The sequence below is a fragment of the Plecotus auritus genome (assembly GCF_963455305.1).
Source record: "Plecotus auritus genome assembly, chromosome: 3".
In the NCBI taxonomy this organism is placed as follows: Eukaryota; Metazoa; Chordata; class Mammalia; order Chiroptera; family Vespertilionidae; genus Plecotus; species Plecotus auritus.
Genome location: NC_137772.1, coordinates 163,593,009 through 163,606,050, shown reverse-complemented (window position 1 = coordinate 163,606,050; position 13,042 = coordinate 163,593,009). Strand labels below are relative to the sequence as shown.

Below are 13,042 nucleotides of genomic sequence, written 5' to 3'. Positions count from 1 at the left end.
TATTACGTCTTTTTCCCAGTGGGTTAAGAATGTAGTATTTGAATTCATGTCAAACTAAGATTACAGATTTTAGCCTCAAAAAGAAAAAAAGAAAAAGTTGGGTAAAATTTTAAATCCCACAATATTTTATTTTAGGATTTTGGTAGCTTGTAAGGGATTATTTGGTAGCGTAAGATTTTTTAAAAAGCTTTATTTTTAGTCAACTATTTTTAACTTAATCATGGGGTGGTATCTCTAAACCATTTCTTTTAATTTTAGTACCATATAATCTTTCATAAAGTATAATTAAAAGATACATGTATATATAGAAGTCTGTGTGTGTGTGTGTGTGTGTGTGTGTGTGTGTGTGTGTGTAGGAGAAAAAGAAACACTGCCTATAACTAATTTTTATTTTTTTTAGGTGAAAACCCCTTGGCCGATGACCAGAGTAACCACGATATTAACTCAGTTGCTGGCGTTCTGAAGCTCTATTTCCGTGGGCTAGAAAACCCCCTCTTTCCTAAGGAAAGATTTAATGATCTGATTTCTTGTATCAGTAAGTGGACTTTATTTTTCAGTCTTTTCCCACCAGAATTGTTTCACTACCCAGTTTCCTGGAAGAGGCAGTGGCCCCTCTCCACATGTCCTCCCCACCCCCACCACTACCCCATTACCACCAGATTTCTGAGACCATTTGTTTTCTTTCTGGATCCAGCATGAGTCACCCTCCCAGCTGTGGCCTCGCCCTTAGCTGAGTGGGCTTCGCTTCTGAACTTGCTCAGGCTCCATAGAGCCCACGAGCTTCCCACTTAGTGGCTGGAATAAAGCGGAAAGGCAGGTGCCAACCAGCTAAGGGAGAGGAGGAAGTTATAAGCATGGAAATATAACTTCTTTTTGGCGTTTGGTTCTTTGTTGATTCCACCAATCTTAGGAGTGGGGTAATTTATCCATCTTGAATGTTGCTTCAAGAAATAAGGTAAACTGAGCCCCGGGCGGTTGCTCAGTGGTTAGAGCATCAGCCCGAGCACTGAAGGGCACATACTTGGGTTGTGGGGGTTCATTCCCCAGCCCCTGTCAGGCACGTCGGGAGGCAACCAATCAATGTCTCCCTCCCCCTCCTCTCCCTTGTCCTTCTTCCCTTCCAGTCTATCTAAAAGCAATGGAAAGATATCCTCTGGTGAGGACTAAAAAAAATTTTTTAATTTTTAAAAGAAGATAAACTGAGATAAATGATCATTATTACAGTGCGGGAATACCAGGTGGCAATTATCTGCCAGTGGGCCCCAGCTCATAGGCCAAGTTGCCCTGGGACGGTGGGTGATACGTTATGAAACTAGTAATCAGCAGCAGAGTGAAGTATTGCTGTTTTCTTCAGTGGGGGCTTTGGACACTGCAGGACGGAAGGTGAAAATAATATCAGGAATCAGGTATTAACTACACTTGAGTTCCTTACATCTAAAAGTGCAGCACCCCTTTAAGTCCGTTTTCCCGGGCAAGGGTCTAGGGCCGGCTTAAATCACATAGTGGGGGCTTTGGTACGGATCAAGATTTACTCTAATAAGGTGACCTCCTACCTCAGCTTCCCAGCTTCACACCTGAATCAGCAAGTCCTATTGACTTTACCTCAAGAAATAGTTCTACTCAGCCCCCTTCCCCGTTCTTACCGCCATATTCTCCCTGAAGCTGCTCTTATGGTCTCTCACCTCTGGGTTTTGTCCTCTCTCCACATCTTTCCATGTTTCATGTTGCAGCTAGATTTAAGAAGACAAATTGGATGACATCACTGCCCCCACCTCCTGTTTAAAACCTATTTTAATGTTTCCCACCTAAAAAGAAACTCCTTAGTATGGGGAGTTCATAGAATAAAATTCTTTCTCTATCTGATCCCTTTCAGAGAGGAAGGGAGAGGGATAGAGAGTTAGAAACATCAGCTGCCTCCTGCACACCTCCTACTGGGGATGTGCCCGCAACCAAGGTACATGCCCTTGACCGGAATCGAACCTGGGACCCTTCAGTCCACAGGCCGACGCTCTATCCGCTGAGCCAAACCGGTCAGGGCTGTCTGATCCCTTTCTACTTTTGGGCTTTCATCTCCTGTCACCCTGCCCTGTGTACTTTGTATTTCCGCCATAGCAAACTGCAAGCACACTGGGCCATTCCCCACCTCTACGCCTCTGCCTGTGCTGCTTCGTCTGCTGTCCCTGAAAGCCATCCACATCTGCCATGAAGCCTTGGCTGAATTGGTCACTTTCTCCGCTGTCAGTGTTCCCCTGTGTACCTATGTCTAACCTACTGTCTCCCTGTACTAGAGACAGAGTTCAGGGAAAGGTTAAGAATGTAGGCTCTGCACTCAAACAGGCTAGGACCAAATCATAAGTCCTAATTGCTCACCTATGTGACTTTAGACAGGTTTCTTAATCTCTCTGCACTTCAGTTCCTTAGCTATAAAATAGGGAGAATATTAGGTCATCTGTCATTGGGTTGTGAGAATTAAATGAGTTAATACGTATAAAGTGCCAAGAACAGTGCCTGGCAGTTTGTTCAATGAAACGCCTATAGTTAAGCTCCAGAGGCCTGTGAGGTTTTGATGGATTATTCAGTTTTGTAGTTTTCAGCATTTGGCATAGTTATATTCCAGGCACAGAGTAAGTGTATAATTCACAGTTGTTAAGTTGAATTTAAATGAAGTCAAAATTCCACCAAAATTCTTTTGTTGGCATCCATACCTGAAGTCCTGGCTCTCGTTGGGTATGAATTCCCCAGTCATAATTATACCTCACCCCCACCCCCTACAGTCTGATGTCTTCTGTGGTATTCAGAAGTATGTCTGTGTGTCCATTCCAAGGCCCTTGCACAGTCTGAGTCATCTCCGTGGGCCTCTGACCCAGCTGGAAAGAACTGAGAAGGAGGTGTCATTCTTCTGGAATTCTCCTTTGGCCATGTCCAAAGATTGCCCTCACATCCCAGCCAGAAAGTTTAAATCTGGAAAAATAATAAGCCGTCTACGAATGCTTAGAGGTTTTCTAGGCACATACATCATATCAACGTCTATACACATATCAGTCGGTAGAGCAATAGCTACATTGTCGGTTACTGTTATACAATTACTAGAGGCCCGGTGCATGAAATTCATGCACGGGGGGGGGGGGGAGGGGGGTGTCCCTCAGCCCAGCCTGTACCCTCTCCAATCTGGGACCCCTCGAGGGATGTCCGATCTACCTGGATCGGGCCTAAACGGGCAGTCGGACATCCCTCTCACAATCCAGGACTGCTGGCTCCCAACTGCTCGCCTGCCTGCCTTCCTGATTGCCCCTAACCACTTCTGCCTGCCAGCCTGATCACCCCCTAACCACTCCCCTGCCTGGTTGATGCCTAACTGCTCCCCTGCCAGCCTGTTTTCCCCTAACTGCCCTCCCCTGCAGGCCTGGTCACCCCTAACTGCCCTCCCCTGCAGCCCTGCTCCCCCCTAACTGCTCTCCCCTGCAGGCCTGGGTCCCTCCCAAATGCCTTTCCCTACAGGCCTGGTCGCCCCCAACTTCCCTCCCTTGGAGACCTGGTCCCTCCCAACTGCCCTCCCCTGCTGGCCATCTTGTGGTGGCCATCTTGTGTCCACATGGGGGCAGGATCTTTGACCACATGGGGGCAGCCATCTTGTGTGTTGGAGTGATGGTCAATCTGCATATTACTTTTTTATTAGATAGGATAGAGAGGCCTGGTGCACAGGTGGGGGCCAGCTGGTTTGCCCTGAAGGGTGTCCCGGATCAGGGTGGGGGTTCCCTTGGGGCACGGGGCGGCCTGGGTGAGGGGCCTGTGGTGGTTTGCAGGCCGGCCATGCCCCCTGGCAACCCAAGTGGAGGCCCTGGTATCTAGGGTTTATGTATCTTCTACAATTGAAACTTTGTAGCCTGGAGCGGAGCCAAGCCTTCTGCTTGCTCCGTGGCAGCAGCCATTTTTGGGGGGATTTATGTATCTTCTATAATTGAAACTTTGTAGCCTTAAGCAGAGGTCTGGGCAGGTCAGGGCTGCAGAAGCTTGGCTTCCTCCATCGCCACGGGCAACCCTAGCCTCCTGCTCTCTGTGGCAGTAGCCATCTTGGTTGGGTTTATTTGCATATTCGCTCCTGATTGGCTTGTGGGTGTGGCTGGTGGGCATGGCTTGCTGGTGTAGCGGAGTGATGGTTAATTTGCATATTACTCTTTTATTAGATAGGATTTCATGTTCCTATTGGATGAGAAGAAATATTATTTCATTGTGGTTATTAAAAGCTGAAGCCGTTGAGTCAAAATTATCTAGGTTCAAATCCTAGCTTTACCACTTGACAGCTTTGTAACCTTGGACAGAGATTAAGACTTAATCTCATTAAATAACCATTTCTTTATTTCATAGAGTCTTACAAAGAATAAATGGAACAATTCATAGAAAGTTAGAGTGTTTAGCATCCTGTCTGGTACATAGTAAGCCTCAATAAGTATTGCTAGCTGTCATCATTACAGCTGTTACAACTTGTGTCACATATGCCAATACCTGAGTTAGCCACTTACCAGTGTTTGTCTGTTCTCTTAAAAGGTTGGTTGTTGTTTTGTTTTTTTAACATAATTACTAAATGCATTTGAAAATTATGTTAGTATATCAACAGTTGTGTTGGTTCCAGCATGATTTTGCCCAGCACATTAAATGTTTTGTAACAAAGACAAGTTTTCCACAATTAAAGAGTTAAGCTTAGTACACTATGAAGACTAAGGGAAAAAATGGGTAATCTCCAGCAATATCTTTCTTTCCTGCAACCGGTGCTTTATATGAAATGTTACAAGTGCAAACAAAGATGCTGCAAAGACATTTACCCCTGTATTCATTAAAACAATGGAGGGAATTAATGAAAGTCAATGGATTAATAATCCTTGGGTTAAATTTCATGAAAATAGTCTATATTGGATACGAAAACCCTCCAGGATCTTCATTTCAAAGAAGCAGAAGCCCTGGGGTTCAAGTCGATAAGGATGTGAGATACACACACCAGTAGATATTTCACTGTGCTAGCAATGTAAGTAGTATTGTTAATGATTTGGATAGTGCTCTAGTTGCTAACTTTCGCAGGTGTTAACAGTCTTTTACCCGTAAGTGCTGTTATTTTCAGTATACAGTTTTGCAGAATAGGATATTTTCAAGAATATGGGAGGGCACTACATAGTACAACCCCTTTTCTTCCGACATGTAGTATCTTGAATAGAAGGGATTTCTGACTATTATTGATTTATCTCTAGGTAAGCATTTTTTCTTACCAATGTGACCATGATGCATCTGTAGTTTTTCTAGATTTTCAGTAAAATCTTTGAGAATGGTATAATATGTCCATCATCATATCCTCTCATCGGTGTTACATACTTTTGACGATTTGAACCATTGATTAATTGCCTGCAATGTGCAAAACTTTCTAGGGAGTCAAAGACTTGATTTTTGCATCCACAAGGCTGAAAATCTAGTAGGGGAGATAAGATATTTACACATAAACGCAACTAAGTTGGTATGTGATAGAAGCACAAAGATTTAGGAATTGCAGGGGAGAGAGGGCGCTCATGGAGATCAGTGGTTGTTCATGTCACGTTCTCCTGGCATTGCTGTAATTGGGTTTGACTTTCCCTAATAAGGTAATTGCATGTGACAGTTATTTTGTATAGAAAAACCTTCCCTTTTCATCTTTTCTAGGAGTTACATAAACCTCTAGAACACCTCCTACTTTTTGTTTACCTATTTTTTGGATTGTTTGGGGAAAGGCTTTTTTATGGTGAGTTATCATTATGCCACGTTTTGCTCCTAAATACCACAATCTTTGGAAGCGTATAGTATATGTAGTAAGAGAATTGGTCTTAGCATTTTTTTTTTTCAATGAGCACTATTCTTTCTCCAATTCACTGCAAAATTTTTTTTAATTGCTTACCTGAAGACCTGGTGAACTCAAATGCAATGTAAATTTGAAGTGACAAACTTGGTAGTATCTCAGTTTCTCACCCAAAAGTTGATTTTTTTTTTAAACCATCTACTTTGTGAATGGTTTTGGGAATGCTCCAGATTGTGCCCACACAGTCTGGGCAGCTTCTAGAATGTGAGTTGTGGCTCTGAGATGCTCCAGGGCAGAAGTCCAAGTGCCTGGCTGTAGAAGAGCTACCGGAGCCATTCATGGCCTCTGCTGGCTGCCTCCGGCTGCGAGCCCAGAGGGAACGTTTGCATTCCATTTTACATTATGTGTTATTATTTAGGTGGCTGCTCTGGACATGGGGAAACATTTTTAGGGAGTAACTGTTTAACTTTCACAAAACCAGATGTCGTCATTGTAGAATGTTTGAAAAACACACAAAAGCACAAAGAGGAAAGTGCTGCCATGCCGAACGCCACCACCCAAAGAGAACCATCGGTGTGGGGGCTCCTCGTTGCCTTTCTTTCAGCTCTCTTTCTGTTCCTGTGCACACTCAACTTTTTTTAAAGCCACAGTAGAACTATACTGTCCATTGTGTTCAGAATCTATCTTTCCTTTGACTTTTTTATTATACAGAATTTCAAACATCTACAAAAGGATACAGAACAACCTAATGAGCCCCAGTGTAAATGGTCACCTAGATTTAACAACCGTCATTTAGGTAAAACTATCCCACCTATATACCCCTTCCATCATCCCACTGACATCATATCACTTCACCTGTCTGTATCTCTGGACTATGAAGATTCTTTTCTCATTTTTATATGTACAACTTAGCCACAATGCCATTATTATACCTAAAAAATAACAATAATTCACTGAAATTATCAAATAGCCAGTCTATACTTTAAAAAAATTGTTTACTGTGCTATTAATATGTGGTCACTGTAGGTATATTAGAAAATAAACTAGAAAAACAAATCACCTGAATTCCTCTACACAAAGATAGCTACATTCACCTTTTTAGTGGCTTTCCAGATTTTTTTCTGTACATATATCTATATACTTTTAAAAGCAGCTTCTCAAGATATAGTTCTCATATCATACAATTCATCCATTAAAGTGTATAATACAATAGTTTTTAGCATATTCACAGTTGATGCACCCATCACTACAATCCATTTTAGACCATTTTCATGACTCCAAAAAGAAATCCCAATTAGAAAACACTTCTCATTTACTTCTAACCACCACTACCCTCAGAAGTAGGTAACTACTTTCTATCTATAAATTTACCTATTTTTGCCATTTCCTGGAAATGGAGTTATACAATATGTGGTCTTTTGTGACTGGCTTCATTCACTTAGCATAATGTCTTAAGGTTCCTCCATGTTGTAGCGTGTATCAATACTCTATGTTATTGCCAAATAATATTCCATTATATGGGTATATCACAACCACATACTTTTAATCAAAGTTGTGTCATATCAAGTGGCTGCTAATAGATGTGAGATTTCTTTTTGAAGGTTCAAATTGATTGAGGTAATGATTAATCAACTGTGAATATACTAAAAACCATTGAATTGTATACTTTAAATGTATGAACTATATGATATATAAATTATATCTCGAGAAATCTGTCATTAAAAATTTTATCATACTGCTTAGCTGGCAAGGCTTAGTGGTTGAGCGTCGACCCATGAACCAGGAGGTCACAGTTCAATTCCTGGTCAGGGTACATGCCCAGATTACAGGCTCGATCCCCAGTAGGGGGCATGCAGGAGGCAGCCGATCAATGATTCTCTCTCATTATTGATGTTTCTATTCCCTCTCCCTTCCTCCCTCTCTAAAACCAATGAAAACATATTTTTTAAAAAATTTACCATACTATATTTGCTCTTTGTAAACCACTTTTTAAATTTAATGATGTCATTAACATATTCTCATATCTGTAAATATGTTTTAAATATGGAGTGGTTTTTATTTAATTTAACAAATCCCTTAGTTTTAGAAATTTAGATTTTTCCAGTGATTTTGCAATTATACAAAATACTATGATGAGCCTTTTAGTGCACAAATCAGTTTGCTCATTTCTAATTGTTTCATGAAAACTTTTGAATTCTTTTCCTGGCCCTCTAGTGTATGTTTTTGTTACTAAAAATTCTTTCAGCTTTATTGCGAACATGGTTGTTTTCTCTCTGAACTCTAAATTTGTTTGATGCCTTATAATAATTTTCTTTTATTCCCCCAAAATATTTTCTAGGCTTAGTATCTGAACTGAATAAGTAAAGCTTCCTAGGCTAAGACTCAGTTTCTTCATACAAACCTTAATATGATAATTCAGCAGAAGGAGAAACATTCTGTATATATTTCTACAGTGTTACTATTTAACTAAGAAAGAACACAGTGGCTTAATTCACAGAAGTCAGTCTATTAATAGTTAATTAGAGAGAAGTCGCTAACATTTCCTCCTCTGCCTAGAAGAGCTGCTGGTAACTCATCTCTAGGCTAAGATCCATCCAGATGTATTAGACTATCTCTCTGTTTTTTGTTTTTTTCCTTTCCCTGTTATTCACACACATCACTGTTATACACATACAACTGATGAATTCCTAGACATTATTAGAACCTAACAATAAACCTAACTGTCCTGGGACTGTTCATTTCACCTTGAATATTGCTTTATGGGCTATGGAGCTCAGAAATCTTTGCATGCTGGCTCTTAAATAAACCATTTAAATGTGGCCATCAGTTTCCTTTTTTGTCTTTATACTTAAAGATTAATTTGCATCTTGTGATTTATTCTTTGTTTTCTGACAAACCAATACTTTTGCAGATAGTGCCACAGAAGACCTGGTGTTTCAAATAACACTAGTTTGAACTTTTTGCCATTTTCTGAAGTAACCTGTGCTTTGTGGGGAATGTTTCACACAAATTTACATGGAGCTGTCAAACCCCTAGACTGGGAAGTTGGGATTTCGATGTAGGAGCCTTGCCATGCTAGAAAAAAGAATATAAATTAGCCTACGGAGCTTGGAGCATGTGACCAAGATTGGAAGAATGCCACTTTTACCTAATTACATAAGATCCGAATTGTGGAAACAAAGCCCAGCATAAAAGAAATCCAAGTGAAATACCGGTTTTCCTCACTGACACCTTTTCTAGGGGAAAGATCCATCTCTTCACGCAGCTTAAAATTATGAAAGACTGAATTGCCACACTCACAGCCAGCAAGGAATGCACATTAATCAGAGTGCCCGTAGCAACCATAAATTTTGACCCAGTAACTGGACTCAGGAGAGTAAATGAGTCATTTGTATGGAGCAGGACTGCTGTGGGATGCACGCTGCAAGCCTGTTCAGCAAGCAGTCAGGTGATGTCTGAGTCCCGCTCACAGCCAGCGTTGTCCGAGGCCTCTGGGACAGATAGATTTGCTACTACTTCAGGAATGCTAGCAATTCTGCTGTGCCTTGATTTATGTTTACTGTAGTTGCAGAGAATGTATGCCTGACACTGTTTCATCTAGTCTTTTTGGTGTCACTTTTTTTTTCATTCCTGTGGCTTTTCTCTCCTGAAATCTTTCATTTGCATCTCACAGCACCCCCTCCCGATCTGTGTGTGTGTGTGTGTGTGTGTGTGTGTGTGTGTGTGTGTGTGTGTGTGAATATACATAAGAAAAATTTACAGTTTAAGGGCACTAAACCATTCATCTCCAGAACTTTTTCATTTTCCCAGACTGAAACGTTGTACCCAGTAAGCAATAACTACCCATTCCTCCCTTCCCCAAATCTCTGCCAGGCACCATTCTGCTTTCTGTCTCTATGAATTTAACTATTCTAGATACCTCATATAAATCAAATCATACAATATTTCTCTTTATTTCTGGATTATTGCACTTAGCATAATGTCTTCAAGGTTTATCCAATTTATAGTGTATATCAGAATTCCATTTCTTTTTTAAGGCTGAATACTTTATTGTCTATACCAGTGGTCGGCAAACCGTGGCTTGTGAGCCACATGCGACTGACACTCCCACTTCTTCTAATGCCACTTCTTCAAAATAGACTCGCCCAGGCCGAAAACCGACTTCTGCGCATGGGCCACGAAGTTTCAATCGCACTGTACGTGCACGCCTGCACATGGTATTTTGTGGAAGAGCCACACTCAAGGGGCCAAAGAGCCGCATGTGGCTTGCGAGCCGCAGTTTGCTGACCACTGGTCTATACCGTTTGTCCATGAATGAACATATAGGTTATTTCCACCTCTTGGCTATTATGAATAACTAGAGGCTCAGTGCACAAATTCGTGCACCTTGGAAGGAATGGTGGGCTGCAAGGCTGCAGTGGGCACAGGGGCGGGTCTCAGCCCATCCTCTGCACCCCCGCCTGGCCCCACCCACTGACGGTGCTGGCCCTACTCGCACCTGCTGAGGCGCAGAGCAATTGGGGCCGGCGCCATCAGTGGGTGCAAGCGGCAGCTGCTGCCCCGATCGCCCCTCAGGAGCAGGGGGAGGTGGAGAAGCCCTCATGGGTGATCAGGGCCGGCAGCCCCCATTCACACCTGCTGACGGCGCCAAGCAATCAGACCAGCGCTGGGCACCAACAGTGGGTGCGAGTGGGGCCATTGCCAGCAGCAGGTGCAAGAGGCAGTGCCAGCAGCAGGTGCAAGCCGGGCCATCACCGGCAGCAGGTGTGAGAGGCACAGGTGTGAGAGGCGGCTTCCAGCCCCAATCGCCCCTCAGGGGCAGGGGGAGGTGGAAAAGCCCTGTAGGGCAATCGGGGCCAGCAGTCACCACTCACACCCACTGATGGTGCCGAGACATCAGGGCTGGCGCTGGCAGCAGGTGTGAGTGGGGCCAGCACTAGCAGCAGGTGCAAGCACCGGGTGGGACTGTGGAGTGCAGGAGCAAAGAATTTTCAGTAACCACCAGAGGCTCGCCCTAATGACCGCGACCGGCGCCCCGCCTTAGTCTGGCATCCCCACTCACCTGCTCCACCATTCTGCCACGGCTAACGCCCGCCATGTTCCACATGCGCCCCCCTGGTGGTCAGCACATGTCATAGTGACTGGTCGTTCGGTTATTCCGCCATTCGGATTTTATATAGATAGACTAAAGGCCCAGTGCATGAATTTGTGCACCAGTGGGGTCCCTCGGCCTGGCCTGTAGGATCGGGCCGAAACTGGCTCTCCGACATCCCCCGAGGGGTCCCAGATTGCAAGAGGGCACAGGCCAGGCTGAGGGACCCCACTGGTGCACGATCGGGGCCAGGGAGGGATGTGGGAGGTTGGTCAGCTGAGGAGGGACCGTGGGAGGGCTCCCGGGCATTTCCTGCCTGTCTCGCTCAGTCCCGATTAGCCAGACCCCAGCAGCAAGCTAACCTACCAGTCGGAGTGTCTGCCCCCTGGTGGTCAGTGCACATCATAGCGACTGGTCAACTGGTCGACTGTCTGCCCCCTGGTGGTCAGTGCACATCATAGCCAGCGGTTGAGCGGCCTTAGCATATCATTAGCATATTACACTTTGATTGGTTGAATGGATGACCAGACACTTAGCATATTAGGCTTTTATTATATAGGATGCTGCTATGGAATTTGTATGTAAATATCTTTTGCCCTATTCTTTTTTTAAAATACTTTTTATTGATTTCAGAGAGGAAGGGAGAGGGAGAGAGAGAGAGAGAGAGAAACATCAATGATGAGAGAGAATCATTGATTGGCAGCCTCCAGCATGCCCCCCAGTGGGGATTGAGCCCACAACTTGGGCATGTTCCCTGACCAGGAATGGAACCATGACCTCCTGGTTCATAGGTAAATGCCCAACCACTGGCCCATGCTGGCTGGGCTAGACTTAACTCTTGAAACACCCCCAGGTCCTCAGTAAACAACAGCAGAAGTTTTTTATTGTTGTTACTTTGTTTTTATTATGACCCTTGTATGGCTCTCTGTGTGGCTTGAAACGAGCAGAGGGTATTGCCAATCAGGGGACCATTAATGGGACAACTCATCTTTATAATTTATTATTTACATAAATATGTTACACTTTGTGAGTGTTTGTGTTTCAATCATGAATGTAAAATCATTTCTGCACACACAATTTTTAATGACCAAGGGAATAAAATAAATGCTAGTAAATTTCAATGTTTACTTTTAAGAATGGGTATTTATATATAATTTCACCTTTGAGTGATTTTGCTTGTTTGTTTGTTTGTTTGTTTTTAATCTTTATTGTTCAGATTATTACAGTTGTTCCTCTTTTTCCCCCCCCCCATATCTCCCCTCCACCCGGTTCCCATCCCACCGCACTCCATGCCCTTACCCCCCCTCCACTGTCCTCATCCATAGGTGTATGATTTTTGTCCAGTCTCTTCCTGCACCCCCCACACCCCTTTCCCCCCGAGGATTGTCAGTCCACTTCCTTTCTATGCCCCTGATTCAATTATATTCACCAGTTTATTCTGTTCATCAGATTTTTTTATTCACTTGATTTTTAGATTCACTTGTTGATAGTATATGTATTTGTTGTTCATAAGTTTTATCTTTACCTTTTTCTTCTTCTTCCTCTTCTTAAAGAATACCTTTCAGCATTTCATATAATACTGGTTTGGTGGTGATGAACTCCTTTAGCTTTTTCTTATCTGTGAAGCTCTTTATCTGACCTTCCATTCTGAATGATAGCTTTGCTGGGTAGAATAATCTTGGTTGTAGGTTCTTGCTATTCATCACTTTGAATATTTCTTGCCACTCCCGTCTGGCCTGCATAGTTTCTGTTGAGAAATCAGCTGACATTTGTATGGGTACTCCCTTGTAGGTAACTAACTGTTTTTCTCTTGCTGCTTTTAATATTCTCTCTTTGTCTTTTGCTATTGGCATTTTACTTATGATGTATCTTAGTGTGGTCCTCTTTGGATTCCTTTTGTTTGGGGTTCTGTGCGCTTCCTGGACTTGTAAGTCTATTTCTTTCACCAGGTGGGGGAAGTTTTCTGTCATTATTTCTTCAAATAGGTTTTCAATATTTTGCTCTCTCTCTTCTTCTGGCACCCGCATAATTCTGATGTTGGTAAGCTTGAAGTTGTCCCAGAGGCTCCTTACACTATCTTCATATTTTTGGATTATTTTTTCTTTTTGCTTTTCCGGTTGGGTGTTTTTTGCTTC

General features: G+C 43.1%; 1 protein-coding gene across 3 annotated transcripts in view; it reads left to right on the top strand.

The window, feature by feature from the left end:
- Nucleotides 1-13,042, top strand: part of SRGAP1 (SLIT-ROBO Rho GTPase activating protein 1) — a 288,960-nt gene that overhangs the window by 245,275 nt on the left and 30,643 nt on the right. For 2 of the 3 annotated variants that reach the window (XM_080660547.1, XM_080660549.1), the window contains exon 15: nucleotides 401-535. In XM_080660547.1, the coding sequence (XP_080516673.1) occupies nucleotides 401-535 (135 nt within the window). Of the gene's footprint in view, nucleotides 1-400; nucleotides 536-2,824; nucleotides 2,922-13,042 lie in introns of those variants that run through there. The other variant, XM_080660548.1, reaches the window with a different exon arrangement.